The sequence below is a fragment of the Rhinoraja longicauda genome, chromosome 19, assembly GCF_053455715.1.
Source record: "Rhinoraja longicauda isolate Sanriku21f chromosome 19, sRhiLon1.1, whole genome shotgun sequence".
Classification (NCBI taxonomy): Eukaryota; Metazoa; Chordata; class Chondrichthyes; order Rajiformes; family Arhynchobatidae; genus Rhinoraja; species Rhinoraja longicauda.
This window is the reverse complement of record NC_135971.1, coordinates 4428015-4451866: the sequence shown is the minus strand read 5'-3', so window position 1 is coordinate 4451866 and position 23852 is coordinate 4428015. Positions and strand designations below refer to the sequence as shown.

Below are 23852 nucleotides of genomic sequence, written 5' to 3'. Positions count from 1 at the left end.
ACTGAAATGTGAGGAAGGATATTCTTGCTATTGAGGCCGTGCAGCGTAGGTTCACCAGGTTAATCCCCAGAATGGCGGGACTGTCATATGTTGAAAGACTGGAGCGACTAGGCTTGTATACACTGGAATATAGAAGGATGAGAGGGGATCTTATCGAAACGTATAAGATTATTAAGGGGCAGGAAACATGTTCCCAATGTTGGGGGAGTCCAGAACAAGGGGCCACAGTTTAAGAATAAGGGGTCGGCCATTTAGAACGGAGATGAGGAAAAACTTTTTCAGTCAGAGAGTTGTGAATCTGTGGAATTCTCTGCCTCAGAAGGCAGTGGAGGCCAATTCTCTGAATGCATTCAGAGAGAGCTGGATAGAGCTCTTAAGGATAGCGGAGTGAGGGGGTATGGGGAGAAGGCAGGAACGGGGTACTGATTGAGAATGATCAGCCGTGATCACATTGAATGGCGGTGCGTACAGGCTCGAAGGGCCGAATGGCCTCCTCCTGCACCTATTGTCGATTGAAGGTGCCGGGACAGTGTGGGTTGTGTCGTGTGCATCACGTCTTGCAATCAGTGGTCAACACTCGGTACATTTAGTCAAGCCAGGTCATTTTTTATTTGTATAGCACATTTAAAAACAACCCACATTGACCAAAGTGCTGTACATCAGTTCAGGTACTAAGAACGAACATACAATGGCTCACAAACATCACAGTCAAGTCAAGTCAATTTTATGTGTATAGCACATTTAAACACAACCCACGTTGACCAAAGTGCTGAACATCAGTTCAGGTACTAAGAACGAACATACAATGGGCAATAGACAATAGGTGCAGGAGGAGGCCATTCGGCCCTTTGAGCCAGCACCGCCATTCAATGTGATCATGGCTGATCATTCTCAATCAGTACCCCGTTCCTGCCTTCTCCCCATACCCCCTGACTCTGCTTTCCTTAAGAGCTCTATCGAGCTCTCTCTTGAATGCATTCAGAGAATTGGCCTCCACTGCCTTCTGAGGCAGAGAATCCCACAGATTCACAACTCTCTGACTGAAAAGGTTTTTCTTCATCTCCGTTCTAAATGGCCTACCCCTTATTCTTAAACTGTGGCCCCTTGTTCTGGACTCCCCCAACATACAATGGCACACAAGCATAACAGTCAAGTCAAGTCAATTTTATTTGTACAGCACATTTAAAAGCAACCCATGTTGACCAAAGTGCTGTACATCAGTTCAGGTATTAAGAAACGAACATACAATGGCACACAAACATAACAGCACATACGTAAACAGTTCACAGCGCCCCCTCAGAGGGCCTCAAACGCTAGGGTGTAGAAAAAGGTTTTGAGCCTGGACTTAAAGGAGTCGATGGAGGGGGCAGTTCTGATGGGGAGAGGGATGCTGTTCCACAGTCTAGAGCTGCAACCGCAAAAGCGCGGTCACCCCTGAGCTTAAGCCTAGACCGTGGGATAGTCAGTAGCCCCAAGTCGGCCGACCTGAGGGACCTGGAGATAGAGTGGTGGGTTAGAAGATTTTTGATATGTGTGGGGGGGGGGGGGGGGGGGGGGTGGGCAAGCCCGTTTAGGGCTTTGTATGTGAATAGGAGGAGCTTGAAGTTGATTCTGTACCGTACTGGGAGCCAGTGGAGAGAGGCCAGAATCGGGGTGATGTAGTCCCTTTTACGGGTACCCGTCAGGAGTCTCGCTGCGGCGTTTTGGACCAATTGCAGGCGTGACAGGGATGATTGGCTGATCCCAGTGTACAGGGAGTTGCAGTAGTCTAGGCGGGAGGAAATGAATGCGTGGATGATTTTCTTCACTAACCAATAGCACCTGGTTAAAGAAAGCAGCGATGCTGGGTTTGTTTTGTGGGCTTAGGCAGGGTGGGAGGTGCTGCTGGGTGTTTGCCCCAGACTGAAATTATCTGCACCTTGTTGCAGTAAACCTGTGTCTACGATGCCAATAACTCAACCCGTTAAATCACTGGGGAGCTGCAAGAAACATCATCAGATGAGTATAGGTGCAAAGAGGTCCTTCTGCAGTTGTACAGGGCCCTAGTGAGACCGCACCTGGAGTACTGTGTGCAGTTTTGGTCTCCAAATTGAGGAAGGATATTCTTGCTATTGAGGGCGTGCAGCGTAGGTTTACTAGGTTAATTCCCGGAATGGCGAGACTATCATATGTTGAAAGATTGGAGCGACTAGGCTTGCATACACTGGAATTTAGAAGGATGAGTGGAGATCTTATCGAAACGTATAAGATTATTAAGGGGTTGGACACGTTAGAGGCAGGAAACATGTTCCCAATGTTGGGGGAGTCCAGAACTAGGGGCCACAGTTTAAGAATAAGGGGTAGGCTATTTAGAACTGAGATGAGGAAAAACTTTTTCAGTCAGAGAGTTGTGAATCTGTGGAATTTTCTGCCTCAGAAGGCAGTGGAGGCCAATTCTCTGAATGCATTCAACAGAGAGCTAGATAGAGCTCTTAAGGATAGCGGAGTCAGGGGTTATTGGGAGAAGGCAGGAATGGGGTACTGATTGAGAATGATCAGCCATGATCATATTGAATGGCTGTGCGGGCTCGAAGGGCCGAATGGCCTCCTCCTGCACCTATTGTCTATCACTTTCTCCCACTATTGCTTAAAAAGACAGTAAGTACCAAGTCAGAGTGGCGTAGGAAAATAACTGCAGATGCTGGTACAAATCGAAGGTATCACAAAATGCTGGAGTAACTCAGCAGGTCAGGCAGCATCTAGGAGAGAGGGAATGGGTGACGTTTCGGGTCGAGATTCCCCACAAAGTTGGATAAAGAGCTTATTGTCCGGCACATCGACGGAGAAAGCGCACGCGCAAAGAACTATCGACTTGCAATCATTCTCTGTAACATGGGGTGCACTTTGTGTTTGAGGAGTTCACTATTTGCACCCTTTGATAGTAAATAAAACTGAAATCTTGCAGGTTAAGCGCAGGGACATTTAAAAGTCCTGCCATTCCAGGAATCAATTTGGTGAACCTTCTCCGTACTCCCTCTATGGCAAGAATGTCTTTCCTCAGATTAGGAGACCAAAACTGTACGCAATACTCCAGGTGTGGTCTCACCAATGCCCTGTACAACTGCAGCAGAACCTCCCTGCTCCTATACTCAAATCCCCTCGCTATGAATGCCAACATACCATTCGCTTTCTTCACTGCCTGGTGCACTTGCATGCCTACTTTCAATGACTGGTGTACCACGACACCCAGGTCTCGTTGCATCTCCCCTTCTCCTAATCGGCCATCATTCAGATAATAGTCTGCTTTCCTGTTCTTGCCACCAAAGTGGATAACCTCACATTTATCCACATTATACTGCACCTGCCATGCATTGACACAACTGTCTTTGTTTGCTGCAACACACTGTGTTACATGTCTATGTTTTTCCTCTATCTGGGGAATATTTGAAGCTCAATAACATTATTCTTAATTTAAGCATCATGTTTGATTCTTACGCAAACTCCTGGCCACACCTATTGCATCGGTTTTGTAGCGTAATCTGATGGGGACTCTGCTACACCTCAGCTGTTGAACATCTCCAAGTTTGCGGATGACACGAAGCTGGGGGGCAGTGTTAGCTGTGAGGAGGATGCTAGGAGGCTGCAACGTGACTTGGATAGGTTAGGTGAGGGCAAATGCATGGCAGGTAAATGTGGATAAATGTGAGGTTACCCACTTTGGTGGCAAGAACAGGAAAGCAGACTATTATATGAATGATGGCCTAGGAGAAGGGGAGATGCAATGAGACCTGGGTGTCGTGGTACACCAGTCATTGAAAGTAGGCATGCAGGTGCACCAGGCAGTGAAGAAAGCGAATGGTATGTTGGCATTCATAGCGAGGGGATTTGAGTATAGGAGCAGGGAGGTTCTGCTGCAGTTGTACAGGGCATTGGTGAGAACACACCTGGAGTATTGTGTACAGTTTTGGTCTCCTAATCTGAGGAAAGACATTCTTGCCATAGAGGGAGTACAGAGAAGGTTCACCAGATTGATTCCTGGAATGGCAGGACTTTCAAATGAAGGAAGACTGGATAGACTCGGCTTGTACTCGCTGGAATTCAGAAGATTGAGGGGGGATCTTATAGAAACTTACAAAATTCTTAAGGGGTTGGACAGGCTAGATGCTGGAAGATTGTTCCCGATGTTGGGGAAGTCCAGAACAAGGGGTCACAGTTTTAAAGATAAGGGGGAAGTCTTTTAGGACCGAGATGAGAAAGTTTTTTTTTCACATAGAGAGTGGTGAATCTGTGGAATTCTCTGTCACAGAAGGTAGTTGAGGCCAGTTCATTGGCTATATTTAAGAGGGAATTAGATGTGGCCCTTGTGGCTAAAGGGATCAGGGGGTATGGAGAGAAGGCAGGTACGGGATACTGAGTTGGATGATCATCTATGATCATATTGAATGGCGGTGCAGGCTCGAAGGGCCGAATGGCCTACTCCTGCACCTATTTTTAAAAAAATTAATTTAAATTTAATTTAAAAAAAAAATTTTTTTTTTTAAAAGAACCTATCACCTGTTATTACTAGGCTTGATCTTTTGGATACTCTTCGGCCTGTTTTCTTCCACCCGATTCAATATCAAGCCTATTATGCCTATTCGTATTTATAAACAGTAAGTTTCTGGTCTCGTGCCTCAATCCCCCCCCCCTTCCTTCCCAACCTCAGCCTCACGGACCTTATCTTACCCCTAGTTCCTAAAACCCATTTCCATCACTCTCCCCACCACCACCTTCCCCCTTCCCTCCTCCCCCCCCGCCACCTTCCCCCTCCCCCCGCCACCTTCCCTCCCCCCTGGGGGCCAAGGCTAGGAGACTAAAGGCAGAGGGGAAAGGCCAGCTGTGCAACTCCAGACCCAGGCTGTGGATCCAAGGCTAGGCCCTGCCATAGAGAGAACTCTAGGCCCAGGCTGCTGCGGATCAACTCCAGGCCCTGGCTGTGGATCCAAAGCTAGGCCCCGCCATAGAGAGAACTCTAGGCCCAGGCTGCTGCGGATCAACTCCAGGCCCAGGCTGTGGATCCAAAGCTAGGCCCCGCCGTAGAGAGAACTCTAGGCCCAGGCGGCTGCAGATCAACTCCAGGCTGCGGGTCTTGGCCTAATGCCTCCATTAAAGACTGTATCCTTTTCCAAAAACAGTCTCCACCATCTGCCTGTGGCGTACCTCATTGAGCTGGAAGGGAATTCTGTGCTGCATTTAATTCCAATCCCGAGCTTCCTTTAGTGGGAGAGTCGAGGACCAGAGGTCACAGCCTCAGAATTAAAGGATGGTTCCTTTAGGAAGGAGATGAGAAGGTATTTCTTTAGGGCAGTGAATCTGTGGGATTCTTTGCCACAGACGGCTGTGGAGGCCACAAGTCAGTGGATATTGTTAAGGCAGAGATAGATAGATTCTTGATTAGTTATGGGGAGAAGACAGGAGAATGAGGTTAGGAGGGAGAGATTGATCAGCCATCATTGAATGGCGGAGTAGACCTGATGGGCCGAATGGCTTATCACTTCTTCTCCTATCACTTATCTACATACTAAAACTCTTGTTTGTTTGTTTGTTTGTTCCTGAATTACAGCCAAAACGGTACATGATAACGTATTTTAGGCCCAGATCGTCCCTTTGGTGCTAATGGAAGAAGTTTCATTGAAATTGGTGTTATATTTTTAAAGTTATTCACATTTTAAAGTTTAAATCTATCTCCTTGGGGGGGAGGAGAGGGTGCTGCACCAATGCAGGAGAGGTTTGGGCCCAACAGGTCCACTTGGTCCAGTGAACTTTAAACAGTTGATGTTTCCTGCAAATAAATCTACACTGGGTTAGTTTCGTGTACAGTGAAAAGCATTTTTGTTGTGTGCTATCCAGCCAGTGGAAAGACTATACATGATTACCAACAAGCTATGTACAGTGTACAAATACAGGATAAAGGGAATAACATTTAGTGCAAGATTAAAGATAGTCCGAGGGTCTCCAGTGAGGTAGATGGGAGGTCAGGACCGCTCTCTGGTTGGTGATAGGATGGTTCAGTTGCCTGATAACAGCCGGGAAGAAACTGCCCCTGAATCTGGAGGTGTGACGTATTCAGGCTCCTGTACCTTCATCCCGATGGTGGCAGCGAGATGACAGTGTGGCCAGGGTGGTGTGGGTCAGTGAGAGTGTGGCCAGGGTGGTGTGGGTCAGAGAGTGTGGCCAGGGTGGTGTGGGTCAGTGAGAGTGTGGCCAGGGTGGTGTGGGTCAATGAGAGTGTGGCCAGGGTGGTGTGGGTCTCTGATGATGCTGGCTGCCTTCTTGAGGCAGCTCCTCCTGTAGATCCCTTCGATGTTGGGGAGGTGAGTACCGTGATGGACCGGGCGATGGTGGGGAGGTGAGTACCCGTGATGGACCGGGCAGTGTCTACCACTCTCTGTAGTCTCCTTCGTTCCTGGGTGTTGAGTTGCTGAAGCTGGTCGTGATGCAGCCAGTCAGTGTGCACTCTAGTGTACACCTGTGGATGTCTGATAGAGTTGACACAGGGCAGGTACATGCACACTGCCCGGTCCATCACTGATACTGACACAGGGCAGGTACACAGACACTGCCCGGTCCATCACAGGTACTGACACAGGACAGGTACATGGACAGGTACTGACACAGGGCAGGTACATGGACAGGTACTGACACAGGGCAGGTACATGGACAGGTACTGACATAGGGCAGGTACATGGCCCAGTCCATCACAGGTACCAACACAGGGCAGGTACATGGACAGGTACAGTCACAGGGCAGGTACATGGACACTGCCCGGTCCATCACATGTACTGACACACGGCAGGTACATGGCCCAGTCCATCACAGGTACCAACACAGGGCAGGTACATGGACAGGTACTGTCACAGGTACCAACACAGGGCAGGTACATGGACAGGTACTGTCACAGATACCAACACAGGGCAGCATGGATTTACGAAGGGGAAATCATGCTTGACAAATCTACTGGAATTTTTTGAGGATGTAACTAGGAAAATTGACAGGGGAGAGTCAGTGGATGTGGTGTACCTCGACTTTCAGAAAGCCTTCGACACGGTCCCACATAGGAGATTAGTGGGCAAAATTAGAGCACATTGTATTGGGGGTAGGGTACTGACATGGATAGAAAATTGGTTGACAGACAGAAAGCAAAGAGTGGGGATAAATGGGTCCCTTTCGGAATGGCAGGCAGTGACCAGTGGGGTACCGCAAGGTTCGGTGCTGGGACCCCAGCTATTTACGATATACATTAATGACTTAGATGAAGGGATTAAAAGTACCATTAGCAAATTTGCAGATGATACTAAGCTGGGGGGTAGTGTGAATTGTGAGGAAGATGCAATAAGGCTGCAGGGTGACTTGGACAGGTTGTGTGAGTGGGCGGATACATGGCAGATGCAGTTTAATGTAGATAAGTGTGAGGTTATTCACTTTGGAAGTAAGAATAGAAAGGCAGATTATTATCTGAATGGTGTCAAGTTAGGAAGAGGGGATGTTCAACGAGATCTGGGTGTCCTAGTGCATCAGTCACTGAAAGGAAGCATGCAGGTACAGCAGGCAGTGAAGAAAGCCAATGGAATGTTGGCCTTCATAACAAGAGGAGTTGAGTATAGGAGCAAAGATGTCCTTCTACAGTTGTACCGGGCCCTGGTGAGACCGCACCTGGAGTACTGTGTGCAGTTTTGGTCTCCAAATTTGAGGAAGGATATTCTTGCTATTGAGGGCGTGCAGCGTAGGTTCACTAGGTTAATTCCCGGAATGGCGGGACTGTCGTATGTTGAAAGGCTGGAGCAATTAGGCTTGTATACACTGGAATTTAGAAGGATGAGGGGGGATCTTATTGAAACATAAGATAATTAGGGGATTGGACACATTAGAGGCAGGAAACATGTTCCCAATGTTGGGGGAGTCCAGAACAAGGGGCCACAGTTTAAGAATAAGGGGTAGGCCATTCAGAACGGAGATGAGGAAGAACTTTTTCAGTCAGAGAGTGGTGAAAGTGTGGAATTCTCTGCCTCAGAAGGCAGTGGAGGCCAGTTCGTTGGATGCTTTCAAGAGAGAGCTGGATAGAGTTCTTAAGGATAGCGGAGTGAGGGTATGGGGAGAAGGCAGGAACGGGGTACTGATTGAGAGTGATCAGCCATGATCGCATTGAATGGTGGTGCTGGCTCGAAGGGCTGAATGGCCTACTCCTGCACCTATTGTCTATTGTACATGGACAGGTACTAACACAGGGCAGGTACATGCACACTGCCCAGTCCATCACAGGTACCGACAGAGTGCAGATAAATGGACAGGTGATGACAGAGGTCAGGTACATGGACAGGTACTGTCACAGACCAGGTACATGGACAGGTGATGACACAGGGCAGGTACATTGACAGGTACTGACACACGTATTGTCACAGACCAGGTGCAAGGACAGGTGATGACACAGGGCAGGTACTTGGACAGGTGATGACAGAGGGCAGGTACATGGACAGGTACTGACACAGACCAGGTGCAAGGACAGGTGATGACACAGGGCAGGTACATGGACAGGTGATGACACAGGGCAGGTACATGGACAGGTACTGACACAGGTACTGTCACAGACCAGGTACATGGACAGGTGATGACACAGGGCAAGTACATGGACAGGTGATGACACAGGGCAGGTACATGGACAGGTGATGACACAGGGCAGGTACATGGACAGGTGATGACACAGAGCAGGTGTCCACAGAACACCCATCAACACTTCAGTACTTGTCCACATCTGACATTGGTCACTGTTCTATTAACAGCCAGAATTCACCTTCCTGAGCCTCCCTGTCCCACTTCTCCTCTCAAGAGTCTGGAGTCAAGAGCGTTTTATTGTCGTGTGTCCCAGATAGAACAATGAAATTCTTACTTGCTGCAGCACAACAGAAAATACAACAACAACAACAACAGAATATGTAAACAGATCACACCTTGCTCTCCACCAGAGACTGGGTAGAGTTGCTGCCTCACAGCGCCAGAGAGCCAGGTTCAATCCACACTGTTGGTGTCGTTTGTGCAGAATTTGTACGCTCTCCCTGCGGGTTTTCTCCTGATTAACATGGACACATAGAAACATAGAAAATAGGTGCAGGAGGAGGCCATTTAGCCCATCGAGCCAGCACCGCCATTCATTGTGATCAGGGCTGATCATCCACAATCAGTAACCCGTGCCTGCCTTCTCCCCATATCCCTTGATTCCACTAGCCCCTAGAGCTCTATCTAACTCTCTTTTAAATCCATCCAGTGAATTGGCTTCCACTGCCCTCTGTGGCAGAGAATTCCACAAATTCACAACTCTGGGTGAAAAAGTTTATTCTCACCTCAGTTTTAAACGGCCTCCCTTTTCTTCTTGGACTGTGTGGCACCTGGTTCTGGACTCCCCCAACATTGGGAACATTTTTCCTGCATCTAGCTTGTCCAGTCCTTTTTATAATTGTATAAGTCTCTATAAGATCAACTCTCATCCTTCCAAACTACAGCGAATACAAGCCCAGTCTTTCCAATCTTTCCTCATATGACAGTCCCGCCATCCCGGGGATTAACCAGGTGAACCTACGCTGCACTGCCTCAATAGCAAGGACGTCCTTCCTCAAATTACGAGACCAAAACTGCACACAATACTCCAGGTGTGGTCTCACCAGGGCCCCTGTACAACTGCAGAAGTACCTCTTTGCTCTTATACTCAAATCCTCTCGTTATGAAGGCCATTAGCTTTCTTCACTGCCTGCTGTACCTGCGCGCCAACGTTCAGTTTCTTTCCACACTTCAAAGACGGACAGGTGTGTTTGCTAATTGCCTTTGGTAAAGTTGTAAATGTTGGCGCGTGTTTGGGATGGTGTTAGTGCGCTGGTCGGTGTGGGCTCGGAGGGCCAGTTTCCACGCTGTATCTCCAAAGTGTAAAGACCGCTCTCCACATATCTCCAGAGGTGGAAGGGCCAATCACTGCGTGTACACTCCAAACAAATATCTCAGCATGTATTTGATGATGTGAAATAATTTAAATCAGTTCAACCCACTGTGGTGCAGAGTTGGTTTAGTTTACACACCCTGGGGGCGTGGGTTACAATGTTAATTCTGTAAAATGTCCTCTCCAACACAGCAGTGCTGACAGTCCCCGCGCCCTGACCTGCCCTCCCCCCTTCCCGGTCCGCAGGGAATCGGCCGCAGGTCGGGCAGCGTCTGTGGGGTAGTGAGACGGTCAGGGCCTGGGGGTCGGGACCCTGCCTGATGCACCGCTCCTGGAAGGCAGGAACGGGGTACTGATTGAGAATGATCAGCCATGATCACATTCAATGGCGGTGCTGGCTCGAAGGGCCGAATGGCCTCCTCCTGCACCTATTGTCTATTGGCCCATTGAGTACACTAGTCTTTCCAATCTTTCCTTATATGTCAGTCCCACCATCCGAGGGATCAATTTCGTGAACCTACGCTGCAATGCCTCAATTACAAGGATGTCCTTCCTCAAACTAGGAGACCAAAACTGTACACAATACTCCAGATGTGGTCTTACAAAGGCCTTGTACAACTGCAGAAGGACCTCTTTACTCCCATACTGAAATCCTCTTGTTATGAAGGCCAACATGCCATTAGCTTTCTTCACTGCCTGCTGTACCTGCACGCCAACTTTCAGTGACTGGTGTACAAGGACACCCAGGTCTCGCTGCACCTCCCCCTTACTTGACCTAACACCATTGAGAAAATAATCTGCCTCCTTGTTTTTGCCATTCTCAATCAGTACCCCTTTCCTGCCTTCTCCCCATACCCCCTGACTCCGCTATCCTTAAGAGCTCTATCTAGCTCTCTCTTGAATGCATTCAGAGAATTGGCCTCCACTGCCTTCTGAGGCAGAGAATTCCACAGATTCACAACTTTCTGACTGAAAAAGTTTTTCCTCCTCTTAGTTCTAAATGGCCGACCCCTCAGCAGGTCAGGCAGCATCTCGGGAGAGAAGGAAGGGTCTCGACCCGGAACGCCACCCATTCCTTCTCTCCCGAGATGCTGCCTGACCTGCTGAGTTACTCCAGCATTTTGTGAATCAATACCTTCGAAGAGTTTTTGTATATAGATTAATTAATTAAGAGAGAGATTAATAAAAATATATAATAAATTTATGCGGGGGTTCCCTGAGACATGAAAATTATTTCCAGGGTTCTGCTGAGAAATGCTGGAATGGAGGGAGAGGGATCATGTTCAGGCAGGGGAGATCAGTTTGCATTGGCTTCATGTTCGGTACAAACATTATTCCTGTGCTGTTTTCTGGGGTCTGTTGGCCACGGGGGAGCTCAGATGGTATGTGTCAATAATGGTTTGTGTAAAATGGAATCATTTGTAACTTTTCCGGTGCCCTTTATGTGGCGATTCTTTGCATACCTTGCTTGCGAACAAGAAGAAAAAAATGTATCACAGCGCCTTGTCAGATGTGACAAGGAAGCATTCATTCACGGAGAGTGCCGTGCGCAAGCGGGTGGGACAAGGCCAGAATGCCCCACTGGGTCAGCATGGGCCGTGTGGGCCGAAGAGCCAGTGTGGGTGCTGTGCAACTCTCTACGCCACTACTCACTGACCACGCGCAGCTCAAAGTGCTCCACGTCGCGGTTCCTCGGCTCCCTGTCAAAGTAGTTTGTCTCTATCTCATAGGTCCCCTGGTCACCGAGACCCACGGCCCACAGCCCGATTTCACCGTCCAGTCGGAAGCGGACTCTGTCCCTGTAGGACGGGTGGATCCAGGACGGACTCTCCGGGCTGTAAGACTTCCAATCCAGGATCGGCAGGTCGGGATGGAGACGCCACATCGACACCCTGATCTTCTCGTGGCTGTGGGGCTGGACGGGGAACCTCACCATCCCACCCATGGGGACAGTGGTGACCGAGTCCACGGTGGCCGACGTTCTTGTACCGCACAGAGCCGCAGTGTGGAGACCTGCAACACAACAAGGTCATAGAATGTTTCGAGGATGTAACCAGTAGAGTGGATAAGGGAGAACCAGTCGATGTGTTATATCTGGACTTTCAGAAGGCCTTCGACAAGATCCCACATAGGAGATTGGTGTAACAAACTTAAAGCACACGGTACTGGGGGTTCGGTGTTGAGGTGGATAGAGAACTGGTTGGCGGACAGGAAGCAAAGAGTAGGAATAAACGGGTCCTTTTCGGAATGGCAGGCAGTGACTAGTGGGGTACCGCAAGGCTCAGTGCTGGGACCCCAGCTATTTACAATATATATTAATGATTTGGACGAGGGAATTGAATGCAAGTTTGCGGATGACACGAAGCTGGGTGGCAGTGTTAGCTGTGAGGAGGATGCTAGGAGGCTGCAGAGTGACTTGGATAGATTAGGCGAGTGGGCAAATGCATGGCAGATGCAATATAATGTGGATAAATATGACGTTATCCACTTTGGCGGCATGAACAGGAAAGCAGTGTATTACCTGAATGGTGGCCAATTAGGAAAAGGGGAGATGCAATGTGACCTGGGTGTCATGGTACACCAGTCATTGAAAGCAAGCGTGCAGGTGCAGCAGGCAGTGAAGAAAGCGAATGGTATGTTGGCATTCATAGCGAGGGGATTTGAGTATAGGAGCAGGGAGGTTCTGCTGCAGTTGTACAGGGCCTTGGTGAGACCGCACCTGGAGTATTGTGTACAGTTTTGGTCTCCTAATCTGAAGAAAGACATTCTAGCCTTAGAGGGAGTACAGAGAAGGTTTATCAGATTGATCCCTGGGATAGCAGGACTTTCATATGAAGAAAGACTGGATAGACTAGGCTTATACTCGCTGGAATTTAGAAGACTGAGGAGGGATCTGATAGAAACATATAAAATTCTTAAGGGGTTGGAGAGCCTAGATTCGGGAAGATTGTTCCCGATGTTGGGGAAGTCCAGAACCAGGGGTCGCAGCTTAAGGATAAGGGGGAAGTCTTTTAGGACCGAGATGAAAAAACATTTCTTCACACAGAGAGTGGTGAGTCTGTGGAATTCTCTGCCACAGAAGGTAGTTGAGGCCAGTTCATTGGCAATATTTAAGAGGGAGTTAGATGTGGCCCTTATGGCTAAAGGGATCAGGGGGTATGGAGAGAAGGCAGGTACAGGTTACTGAGCTGGATGATCAGCCATGATCATATTGAATGGTGGTGCAGGTTCGAAGGGCTGAATGGCCTACTCCTGCACCTATTTTCTATGTTTCTATGTCATTGTACCTGCCAGTTTCATCACCCACAGAAAACATTGCCCCTCACATTCCCATTGAACCTGACCCCCCCCCCCTCTCCGGGTAACTGTGTGTTTGTGTTGTCATTTGTGAGCGGAGCACCAAGGCACATTCCTTGAATGTGCACATACTTGGCTAATAAACTTATTCATTCATTCATCAACTTATTCATTCATTCATGAAAAGGTGAGGCTAAAGGTGAAAAGAGTCAGAAAGGGGGTCAGATGAGGAGAGTAGTGAAATGTGAAGCTGCAGGGAGGGGTATGGATATGAGAGTCACTCTGAAGAAGGTTCTCGACTCAAAACATCATCTATTCCTTTTCTCCACAGATGCTGCCTGTCCTGCTGAGTTACTCCAGCACTCTGTGAAACGTCACCTATCCATGTTCCCCACAGATGCTGCCTGACCCGCTGAGTTACTCCAGCACTCTGTGAAACGTCACCTATCCATGTTCCCCACAGATGATGCCTGACCGGCTGAGTTACCTCAACACTCTGTGAAACGTCACCTATCCATGTTCTCCACAGATGCTGCCCGACCCGCTGAGATACTCCAGCACTCTGTGAAACGTCACCTATCCATGTTCTCCACAGATGCTGCCTGACCCACTGAGTTACTCCAGTTTATTGCATCTACACTCTTGTTTAAGATCACCACACCCTGGGGAAAAGGGCTGTGACCATCCACATTACCAACGCCCCTCATGGTTTTATACACCTCAACAAGAATCCCCCTCATCCCCCGAGTAGGGACCTACCCTGTGCAGTGGCTCCCTGTAACCTAACCCCCACTGTGCCCGTGCCAAGCTGGTCTATCCCTTCTGCACCCTCTCCAGCACCATGCCACCTCCCTGTAGCTGGGTGCTAGAACTGTGGTCTCACCAACGACGTACAGATAGATACATCATGATGTACAATGGTGGCACAGCGGTAGAGCTGCTGCCTCACAGCGCCAGAGACCAGGGTTCGATCCTGACCACGGGTGCTGTCTGTGTGGAATCTGTACTTTCTCCCCGTGACCTGCGTGGGTTGTCTCCGGGATCTCCGGTTTAGGTCATATGTGATAGGTGTAGAATTGGACCATTCGGCCCATCAGGTCTACTCCACCATTCAATCACGACTGATTTATCTCTCCCTCCTAACCCCATTCTCCTGCCTTCTCCCCATAACCCCTGACACCCGCACTGACCAATAATTTATCTATCTCTGCCTTAAAAATATCCAAAAGACAATAGGTGCAGGAGGAGGCCATTCGGCCCTTCGAGCCAGCACCGCCATTCAATGTGATCATGGCTGATCATTCTCAATCAGTACCCCGTTCCTGCCTTCTCCCCATACCCCCTGACTCCGCTATCCTTAAGACCTCTATCTAGCTCTCTCTTGAATGCATTCAGAGAATTGGCCTCCACTGCCTTCTGAGGCAGAGAATTCCACACATTCACAACTCTCTGACTGAAAATGTTTTTCCTCATCTCAGTTCTAAATGGCCGACCCCTTATTCTTAAACTGTGGCCCCTTGTTCTGGACTCCCCCAACATTGGGATAATGTTTCCTGCCTCTAACCTGTCCAACCCCTTAATAATCTTATACGTTTCGATAAGATCTCCTCTCATCCTTCTAAATTCCAGTGTATACAAACCAGTCGATCCAGTCTTTCAAGACAGTCCCGCCATTCCGGGAATTAACTGAGTAAACCTACGCTGCACGCCCTCAATAGCAAGAATATCCTTCCTCAAATTTGGAGACCAAGTCCACTGACTTGTGCCCTCCACAGCCGTCTGTGGCAAAGAATCCCACAGATTCACCACCCACTGGCTAAGTAAATTCCTCCTCATCTCCTTCCTGACGGAAAGTCCTTTAATTCTGAGGCTGTGCCCTCTGGTCCTAGACTCTCCCACTAGTGGAAACATCCTCTCCACATCCACCCGATCCGGGTCTTTCACTATTCGGTGAAGTTTCAATGAGGTCCCCCCTCATTCTTCTAAACTCCAGCGAGTACAGCGAAAATTGCTGACAATATTCCAAATGGGGCCTGACCAGTGCCTTATAGAGCCTCAGCATAACACCCCCTGTTTTTGTACACAAGCCCTCTTGAAATAAATGCTAGCATTGAGTTTGCTTTCTTTACTACCGACATTATTCCCTCCAAACCTCTCAAGACCGACAGGCTTGTAGGTTAATTGGCTTCTGTAAAATTAGAGATTGTCCCTTGTGTGTGTGTAGGGCAGTGTTAGTGCGGCCTGATCGCTGGTCGCTGCGTACCCGGTGGGCCGAAGGGCCTGTTTCTGCGCCGTATCACTAAGCTAAATGACATTTTCACTGATGAATGTAGACACAAAATGCTGGGCTAACTCAGCGGGTCAGGCAGCATCTGTGGAGAGAAGGAATAGGTGACGTTTCACACAGTGCTGGAGTAACTCAGCGGATCAGGCAGCATGAAAAGGAATAGATGATGTTTTGAGTCGAGAACCTTCTTCAGACTGACTCTCGTATCCATACCCCTCCCTGCAGCTTCACATTTCACTACTCTCCTCATCTGACACCATTTCTGACTCTTTTCACCTTTAGCCTCACCTTTTCATGAATGAATGAATAAGTTTATTGGCCAAGTATGTGCACATTCAAGGAATGTGCCTTGGTGCTCCGCTCACAAATGACAACACAAACACAGTTACCGGGATAGGGGGGAGGGGGGGGGGGGTCAGGTTCATTGGGAATGTGAGGGGCAGTGTTTTCTGTGGGTGATGAAGCAAGCAGGTACAATGACATAGAAACATAGAAAATAGGTGCAGGAGTAGGCCATTCGGCCCTTCGAGCCTGCACCACCATTCAATATGATCATGGCTGATCATCCAGCTCAGTAACCTGTACCTGCCTTCTCTCCATATCCGCTGATCCCTTTAACCACAAGGGCCACATCTAACTCCCTCTTAAATATAGCCAATGAACTGGTCTCAATTACCTTCTGTGGCAGAGAATTCCACCATTCAGGTAATACTCTGCTTTCCTGTTCTTGCCGCCAAAGTGGATAACCTCATATTTATCCACATTATATTGCATCTACCATGCATTTGCCCACTCGCCTAATCTATCCAAGTCAATCTGCAGCCTCCTAGCGTCCCCCTCGCAGCTAACCCACACACACAGACACAGACCCACACACACACCCACACACTGGGTGTGTCCAGACAACTGCTGGAGTGTCGGTGTCTACTAGACTGGGGTAAGTAAGCTCAGCCACACAATTAATGTGTTGTCTATTTTTTATTACAAGGCCAAGAACTGTAACACAAGCACACACACACACCCACACACACCCACACACACCCAGACACACACACACACAGACACACACACACACAGACACCCACACACACACCGACACCCAAACACAGACACACACACACACATACAGACCCACACACACACACACACAGACCCACACACAGACACCCACACCCACACACACACACACCCACACACAGACACAGACACACACACACAGACACACACACACAGACACACACATACACACACACCCACACAGACACAATCACTCACACACACACCCACACACACACCCACACACAGACAAACACACCCACACACAGACACACACACACACAGACACAATCACACACACACACACACACACAGAGACACACACACCCACACACAGACCCACACACACACCCACACCAAGACACACAGACACACACCCACACACAGACACACACAAAGACACACACACACCCACACACAGACACACACACCCACACACACACCCACATACACACAAACACCCACACACACACCCACACCAAGACACACAGACACACACACAGACACACACCCACACACAGACACACACAGACACACACCCACACACAGACACACACACACCCACACACAGACACACACACCCACACACACACCCACACACACACCCACACACACACACAAACACCCACACACAGACACACACACAGACACACACACACGTGTGTCACATGTGCTTGCTGTTTCTTTCAACAAGACGACTTTCACCGAGAAGGTGAATGTGTTGCACGCAGTAACAGAGTATTGTCTTTCCTACTTTTTATGCAACCAAATCTCAGCGACTGTCGCGGGTCTGTCACCTCACAACACAACATTCTCTCCAGGACTCCGATTTTATTGCAGATTTTATTTTAACAGCAGTCGCTCTAAGTTGATGTTTAACCACCGTTTCACGCTCTACGTAGAGATAACTTAATACGTCTTCCATTTCGTTTCTGCCCTTCCTTAGACTGCCCGGCGCTCGTCCGCCCGGTTTTTGACACATTCAGACTCGTTTAACGTGTTACCAGCCTCTTGCTGGTGTGTAATCAGTGGCAGATTGCCAGAGGCCCTTCACGCTGAACACTCGCAGCAAAACAACAGTATTCAGCACAGAATCAATTCCCCGCGCACTGCAGGGCGTGTCGTTGACACCTGCGGGTCCGCCGCTCCCTGAAGGCGGAGCGTTTTGAACCAGGAAGTTCTTGGAATTAAAAATGGCTTCGAAACACCAGATCCAGAGTTTAACTGAAGACGCGATTTGTCCCATTTGCCTGGATTTCTTCAGCGATCCAGTTATACTGGAGTGCGGGCACAACTTCTGCCGCTCCTGTATCACACAGAGTTGGGACAAGGAGGGGAGAAACTCCTGCCCGGAATGTAGAGAGGTGTCGGCAGACCGCACCCTCAGGGTAAATCGGGCCTTGGCGAGTATCGCTGAGAAAGCTCAAGCACTGAGTCTGAACACGGGAGGGAAGGAAAGTAAACTTCACTGCGAGGAACATCAGGAAGAACTGAAGCTGTTTTGTGAAACCGACAAGAAACTGGTGTGTGTGATTTGCGTGGACGCGCGGGAACACAGACAGCATCGCTTCATGTCGATTCAAGAAGCTGTTGAAAGCTACCAGGTAAAAGCGGACAGAGTTTGATTCGCTGATGATTTTTCCATTCAACCTTCTGCGGACCGCGCTCGGCGACTGTTCGGTTCACCCAGCCTCCCACCCAAACCACCCCTTACCCAGGTACTTGCCCCAGCCACCGCTGGAGATGAAACACCTGTCCCTGTACCTTCTCCCTCACGTCCATGCAGGCACTCCAGCAGTCATTGCAGGTGAGATAGCCCGCGGCTCTCTGCTGATACGTAGAACAGAGCAACATAGAAAAATAGGTACAAGAGTAGGCCATTCGGCCCTTCGAGCCAGCATCGCCATTCAATATGATCATGGCGAATCAACTAAAATCAGTACCCCGTTCCTGCTTTTCCCCCACATCCCTTGATTCCCTTCGCCCTAAAATTTGATTTAACTCTCTCTTGAAAACATCCAGTGAGTTGGCCTCCACTGCCTTCTGTGACAGAGAATTCTACAGATTCACAACTCTCTGGGTGAAAAGGTTTTTCCTCATCTCAGTCCTAAATGGCCGACCCCTTATTCATAAACTGTTGTCCCTGGTTCTGGACTCCAACAACATCGGGAAAATTTTACGACATCTATCCTGTCCAATCCTCCAAGAAATTTATATGTTTCTATGATCCGCTCTCATTCTTCTAAATAGCATCCTCCTCGCAGCTCACAGTCCCACCAAACTTTGTGTCATCGGCAAACGTAGAGATGTTACATTTAATTGCCTCATCTAAATCGTTAATATATATTGTAAATAACTGGGGTCGCAGCACCGAACCCTGCGGCACCCCACTAGTCACTGCCTGCCATTCTAAAAAGGACCCATTAATTTGTACACTTTGCTTCCTTCTGCCAACCAGTTCTCTATCCATGTAAATATTGTACCCCCAATACCATGTGTTCTAATTTTGAACACTAATCTCTTGTGTGGGACCTTGTCAAAGGCTTTTTGTAAGTCCAGCTACAACACATCCACTGCCTCTAGCTTATCCATTCTACTTGTTACATCCTCAAAAAAAATCCAGAAGATTAGTCAAGCATAATTTCCCCTTCATAATTCCACGTTGACTTTGACCGATCCCGTCACTGCTTTCCATGCTTCCTGACACGATGAGTTCTTCAACAGTTTATGGATGTTTGTAAACATTTCTTCATGTGGAGTTCAGTGTCCACGGTTCATGTAGGTTAATTGGCTGGGTAAATGTAAAAATTGTCCCTAGTGGGTGTAGGATAGTGTTAATGTACGGGGATCGCTGGGCGGCACGGACTTGGTGGGCCGAAAAGGACTGTTTCCGGCTGTATATATATGATATGATATGATGATATGATTCCGTCTGGTCTAATTCTTTCACTGACTGAATCTGAATCTCAATCCCAGGAGCAGATTAAAACTTCCTTGGAGATTCTCACAAAAAATAAATCAGCGGTGGAGGAAATGGAACAGCAACAGAAAGAGAAGATTTCTGGAGTCCGGGTAAGGTTTCCAGTTTCCCTTCTCTGATCTTGTGCTATTGTCTTAGATTCCAGGCTCGATAATATTGACCTTCACCTTTCATGTGACAGGAGCAGTCACAGAACCTGTTGACCTACATCACATCGGTATTTGCTGAACTGCGCCAGATTCTCAATGAGAAAGAGCGACTCTTTCTTAAGGATCTCCGGGAAGACGAGGAGAGCGTTCTAAATCCAATGGAAAAGAATCTACGAGCGATTCAAGAGGAGATAAACTCTATTCAAGAGAAACTCTTAAAGCTACAGGAGCGGATGAATCAAACGGACAATCTGATATTTCTGAAGGTAGGGGGTTACAGTTTCACTTTGATTCAGTGTAAGGGCACAATCACAAAATGAATGCCCAATTTCCCCCAACCCTTCCCACTTGGCGCCCAGCACATTCTCCCCTGTTGAGTTCCACCCCATCCCCTCCATTGCATTCCCCATTTATCTTCCTGATCAGATTCCAATTCAGTAGCCAGTGTAGACACATAAAGCTGGAGTAACTCAGCAGGACAGGCAGCATTTCTGGAGGGATGGAATGGGTGACGTTTCGGGTTGAGACCTTTCGGGTCAGACTGAGACTATAGACGATATGGTTCCTCCCTTGCTGACCTACATGGAGCAAGAGTAATCAGGGTCGTGTGAAGGGGCAATGCTGGATCTCCATCGGCCTAGTAATAAAGAATGGCCTACTCCTGCACCTATTGTCTATTGTCTACTAAAGTCCATTATTAAATATACTTTTTACCTGCAATTAATACTTCATACTGGACTGCTGGCGGCCCCGCATCAGCATTAAGAGCTGGGATCTGTCGGCACATTGTAACAATTTGGCTGAAACTCCTGCTGTCACGATGTGGACGCTCAGTGTAAATTAATTGATCTTTCTGATGTTTTATATTTCAGGAGGAAACTCGTCAGAAGAGGAGGTGAGACTCTCTGCACTGTTTTGGTAATTAACTCAGAAATCGTTGATGCGGGTCTTATAACCAGGTGTGTAATTCATGCAGGATAAGTGATGATAACAAGTCGCTGTCAGTAGCAGACGGCGCCCTGGACATTGGAAAGTTCGATCACCCATTTTTGTTGAACACGGTGTTGAGAAAAACGACTGATTACGTTAAAAGAGGTAAAACATAAATGATCTGTAAGTATTAGAAACATAGAAAATATGTGCAGGAGGAGGCCAATCGAGCCGGCACCGCCATTCATTGTGATGATAACTGATCGTCCACAATCAATAACCCGTGCCTGCCTTCTCACCATATCCCTTGATTTAACTAGCCCCTAATTCATTACATGTAAAGGGCATATTTAATATTGGACATGGGACTCTTCAACTTACTCTCGTTCCAGGCGTGAATTACCTCCTTTATCCAACATGGGCCCCCCTCGCTTCACTGTTAATCGCTTGCGTTTAATGTCTGTACAACATGCCTTGGAATTATCTTCCATCCGACTCGCCAAGGATCCTTCATTGTTCTTTCTAGCCCTCCTGATTCCCTGTAGGTCAGCCAGGGGGGAGATAGAGTACAAGTAGAGATTGGATCACATGCATTCGAAACGATGGAGATGTAGGGGGTGGGGGGTTAATGAGCAGAGTGGGCATGATGTGCTGAACGTTATTACACTGGAATTTAGAAGGATGAGAGAGGATCTTATCGAAACATATAAGATTATTAAGGGGCTGGACACGTTAGAGGGGGGAAACATGTTCCCAATGTTGGGGGAGTCCAGAACCAGGGGCCACAGTTTAAGAATAAGGGGTAGGCCATTTAAAACGGAGATGAGGGAAAACGTTTGCAGTCAGAGAGTTGTAAATCTGTGGAATTCTCTGCCTCAGAAGGCAGTGGAGGCCAGTTCTCTGAATGCATTGAAGAGAGAGCTAGATAGAGCTCTTAAGGATAGCGGAGTCAGGGGGTATGGGGAGAAGGCAGGAACGGGGTACTGATTGAGAATGATCAGCCATGATCACATTCAATGGTGGTGCAGGCTCGAAGGGCTGAATGGCCTCCTCCTGCACCTATTGTCCAGTGTCTATTGTTATTCATTGCAATGTTTTCCCCACCGTTTCCTCTGCTCGGCCGGCTCTCTCCAGACACGGGGTTTGAAATCAGAAGCGGAAACCCCGTGGGAATAGATCCACAGATTCCCACGGAGTCTCCCTCCAGCTCAAGGAGTTTTGTCCCTGCTGTTGGATGTTGGTGGAGTTGCGCGCGGTCCAGATGCCAATTTACAGGAAGCGCAGTCCGTCATTCCGTTCCAGACTCCCCTCCCTGCTCTCCCGCAATCCCGAAACTCCTGCCATTGACTCGATTTATACCTCCCGCTGCCTCGGCAAGGCCAGCAGCATAATCAAGGACAATAAAACTTTATTACCCAAGTATGTTTTGCAACATACGAGGAACTTCATTTGCCATACAGTCATAACAGGAAAAAGCAACAGGACACCAGTGACCCCTCCATATTCCTCACTGTGATGGAAGGTGAAAAACAGTTCAATCCCTCCCTGCTTTGTCCTCCAGCGGTCGGGGGCTCGAACCTTCTGTGACCAGATGTGTCCATGGTCCCAGATCCCACATTTTAAGGCAGAGATCGCTGGATTCTGCGTTAGTACAGGTGTCAGAGGTTATAGGGAGAAGGCAGGAGAAAGGGGTTAGGAGCGAGAATTAGATCAGCCACGATTGAATGGTGGAGTAGACTTGATGGGCCGAATGGCCTCATTCGAATACTTTCATTTATGACATTATGACTGTCCAAATTCACCAGATAACCCAGCCCTTCAGACCTGATGAAGTTGTTGTAAACCCTTTTGCACCCACTCCAATTGACTAACAAACCCACCCTTCCCTTTGTCTCACCCTCCACTCAAAAAAACACAGGAGCAGGTCATCTGGCCCCTCGTGTCAGCCCCCTTTCACTGTGATCATGACGACCCCACCACGCACCTCTACCTCCTCTTTAACAACCTCAAATTACCACTCACCTCAATATCCTCCTGCTCCGATCTGCCTCCATATGTGAGTACCCCCCCCCCCCCCCCCCTTCGTTTCTCCTTCACCACCGCAATCTCCCAGTCCTCCTCACTCTCCACGCTCGTCCTTCTCGTCCACCCTCCCCCACCTCACGAAATTCCCCTCTCCATCTCTGGATTAAAAACTCCGGGGGAGATGTCTGTTGTCCACCCGATGTGGTTGTGGGTGAAACCCCGGGTAGGGTTTCAGTTGTCCGCCCGCCTGTGCCTGAGGCCGAGCGGCCTCTCCCCCGGTCCCGGGGCCGCGCTGCCCGAGTCTCCCCCCGACCCCCGGGGACTCTCTGATTCTCTGCTTCTCCCCCCAGTCTCCGTCACCCTGGATGTGGAAACAGCGCATGCGCGGCTCGAGGTGTCTGAGGATCGGAAGAGGGTGAGATGGACCGGGACCGGGAGGAGTCTCCCTGACACCGGGAAGAGGTTTACATACTGGGGGTGTGTGCTGGGATCGGAGGGATTCACATCGGGGAGACATTACTGGGAGGTGGAGGTGGCGGGGAGTGAGGGCTGGAGTCTGGGAGTCGCCGCAGAGTCTGTGGAGAGGGAGGGAGAGGTCACACTGACCCCGGAGACTGGAGTCTGGAGGATCAGGCGGTTGGATGACGAGTTTGATGCATTCACCTCCTCTCCATCCCGTCTCCCCGCCCGTCCCATCCCCGGGAGGGTGGGAGTTTATCTCAGTTACGAGTCCGGGACAGTTTCATTTTACGACGCGGACACCAAGTCCCATCTCCACACCTCCACTGGGAATAAATTCACGGAGAAACTTTATCCTTTCTTCATGACTTGGCATGTAGACCAGTGGCTGAGAATCTGCTCCGGTTCCGCTCCGGGTGTGTAAAAGGGTCGTATCCCGGGACCGGCGTCAGGAGCGGGGCTCAGGGGCTGTGGGGCAGAAACCCGGTGGACAACAGGTCGGCGCTGAACGGCTCCCATCTAATCCCCAAATTCCGCGTCGTAAAAAAACCCCAGTGAGCGCGGAAATAAAACCCGGGGGAATGTAAATGTGGGAAGAGTGAAATAAACAGCAAGTGGAATCAGAGCTGTCGATCCGTTCATTTTAACGAGTTAACCGCGTCCGGCAACGGAACAGAAATTACTTTTGTAAAACATTTTTTTAATGTAATGGGATTGGACCCTTCTCGG

General features: G+C 48.9%; 1 protein-coding gene across 1 annotated transcript in view; it reads left to right on the top strand.

Annotated features, from left to right (window-relative positions):
• The first annotated feature begins 11687 nt into the window (after positions 1 to 11687).
• The window catches only part of LOC144602590 (uncharacterized), a 63004-nt gene continuing 50839 nt past the window's right edge, over positions 11688 to 23852 (top strand). The window contains 7 exon segments of the mRNA XM_078415719.1: positions 11688 to 11968; positions 17527 to 18184; positions 19557 to 19652; positions 19742 to 19975; positions 20582 to 20604; positions 20686 to 20804; positions 23015 to 23521. Of these exon segments, the coding sequence (XP_078271845.1) occupies positions 17774 to 18184; positions 19557 to 19652; positions 19742 to 19975; positions 20582 to 20604; positions 20686 to 20804; positions 23015 to 23521 (1390 nt within the window). The 5' untranslated portion in view covers positions 11688 to 11968; positions 17527 to 17773.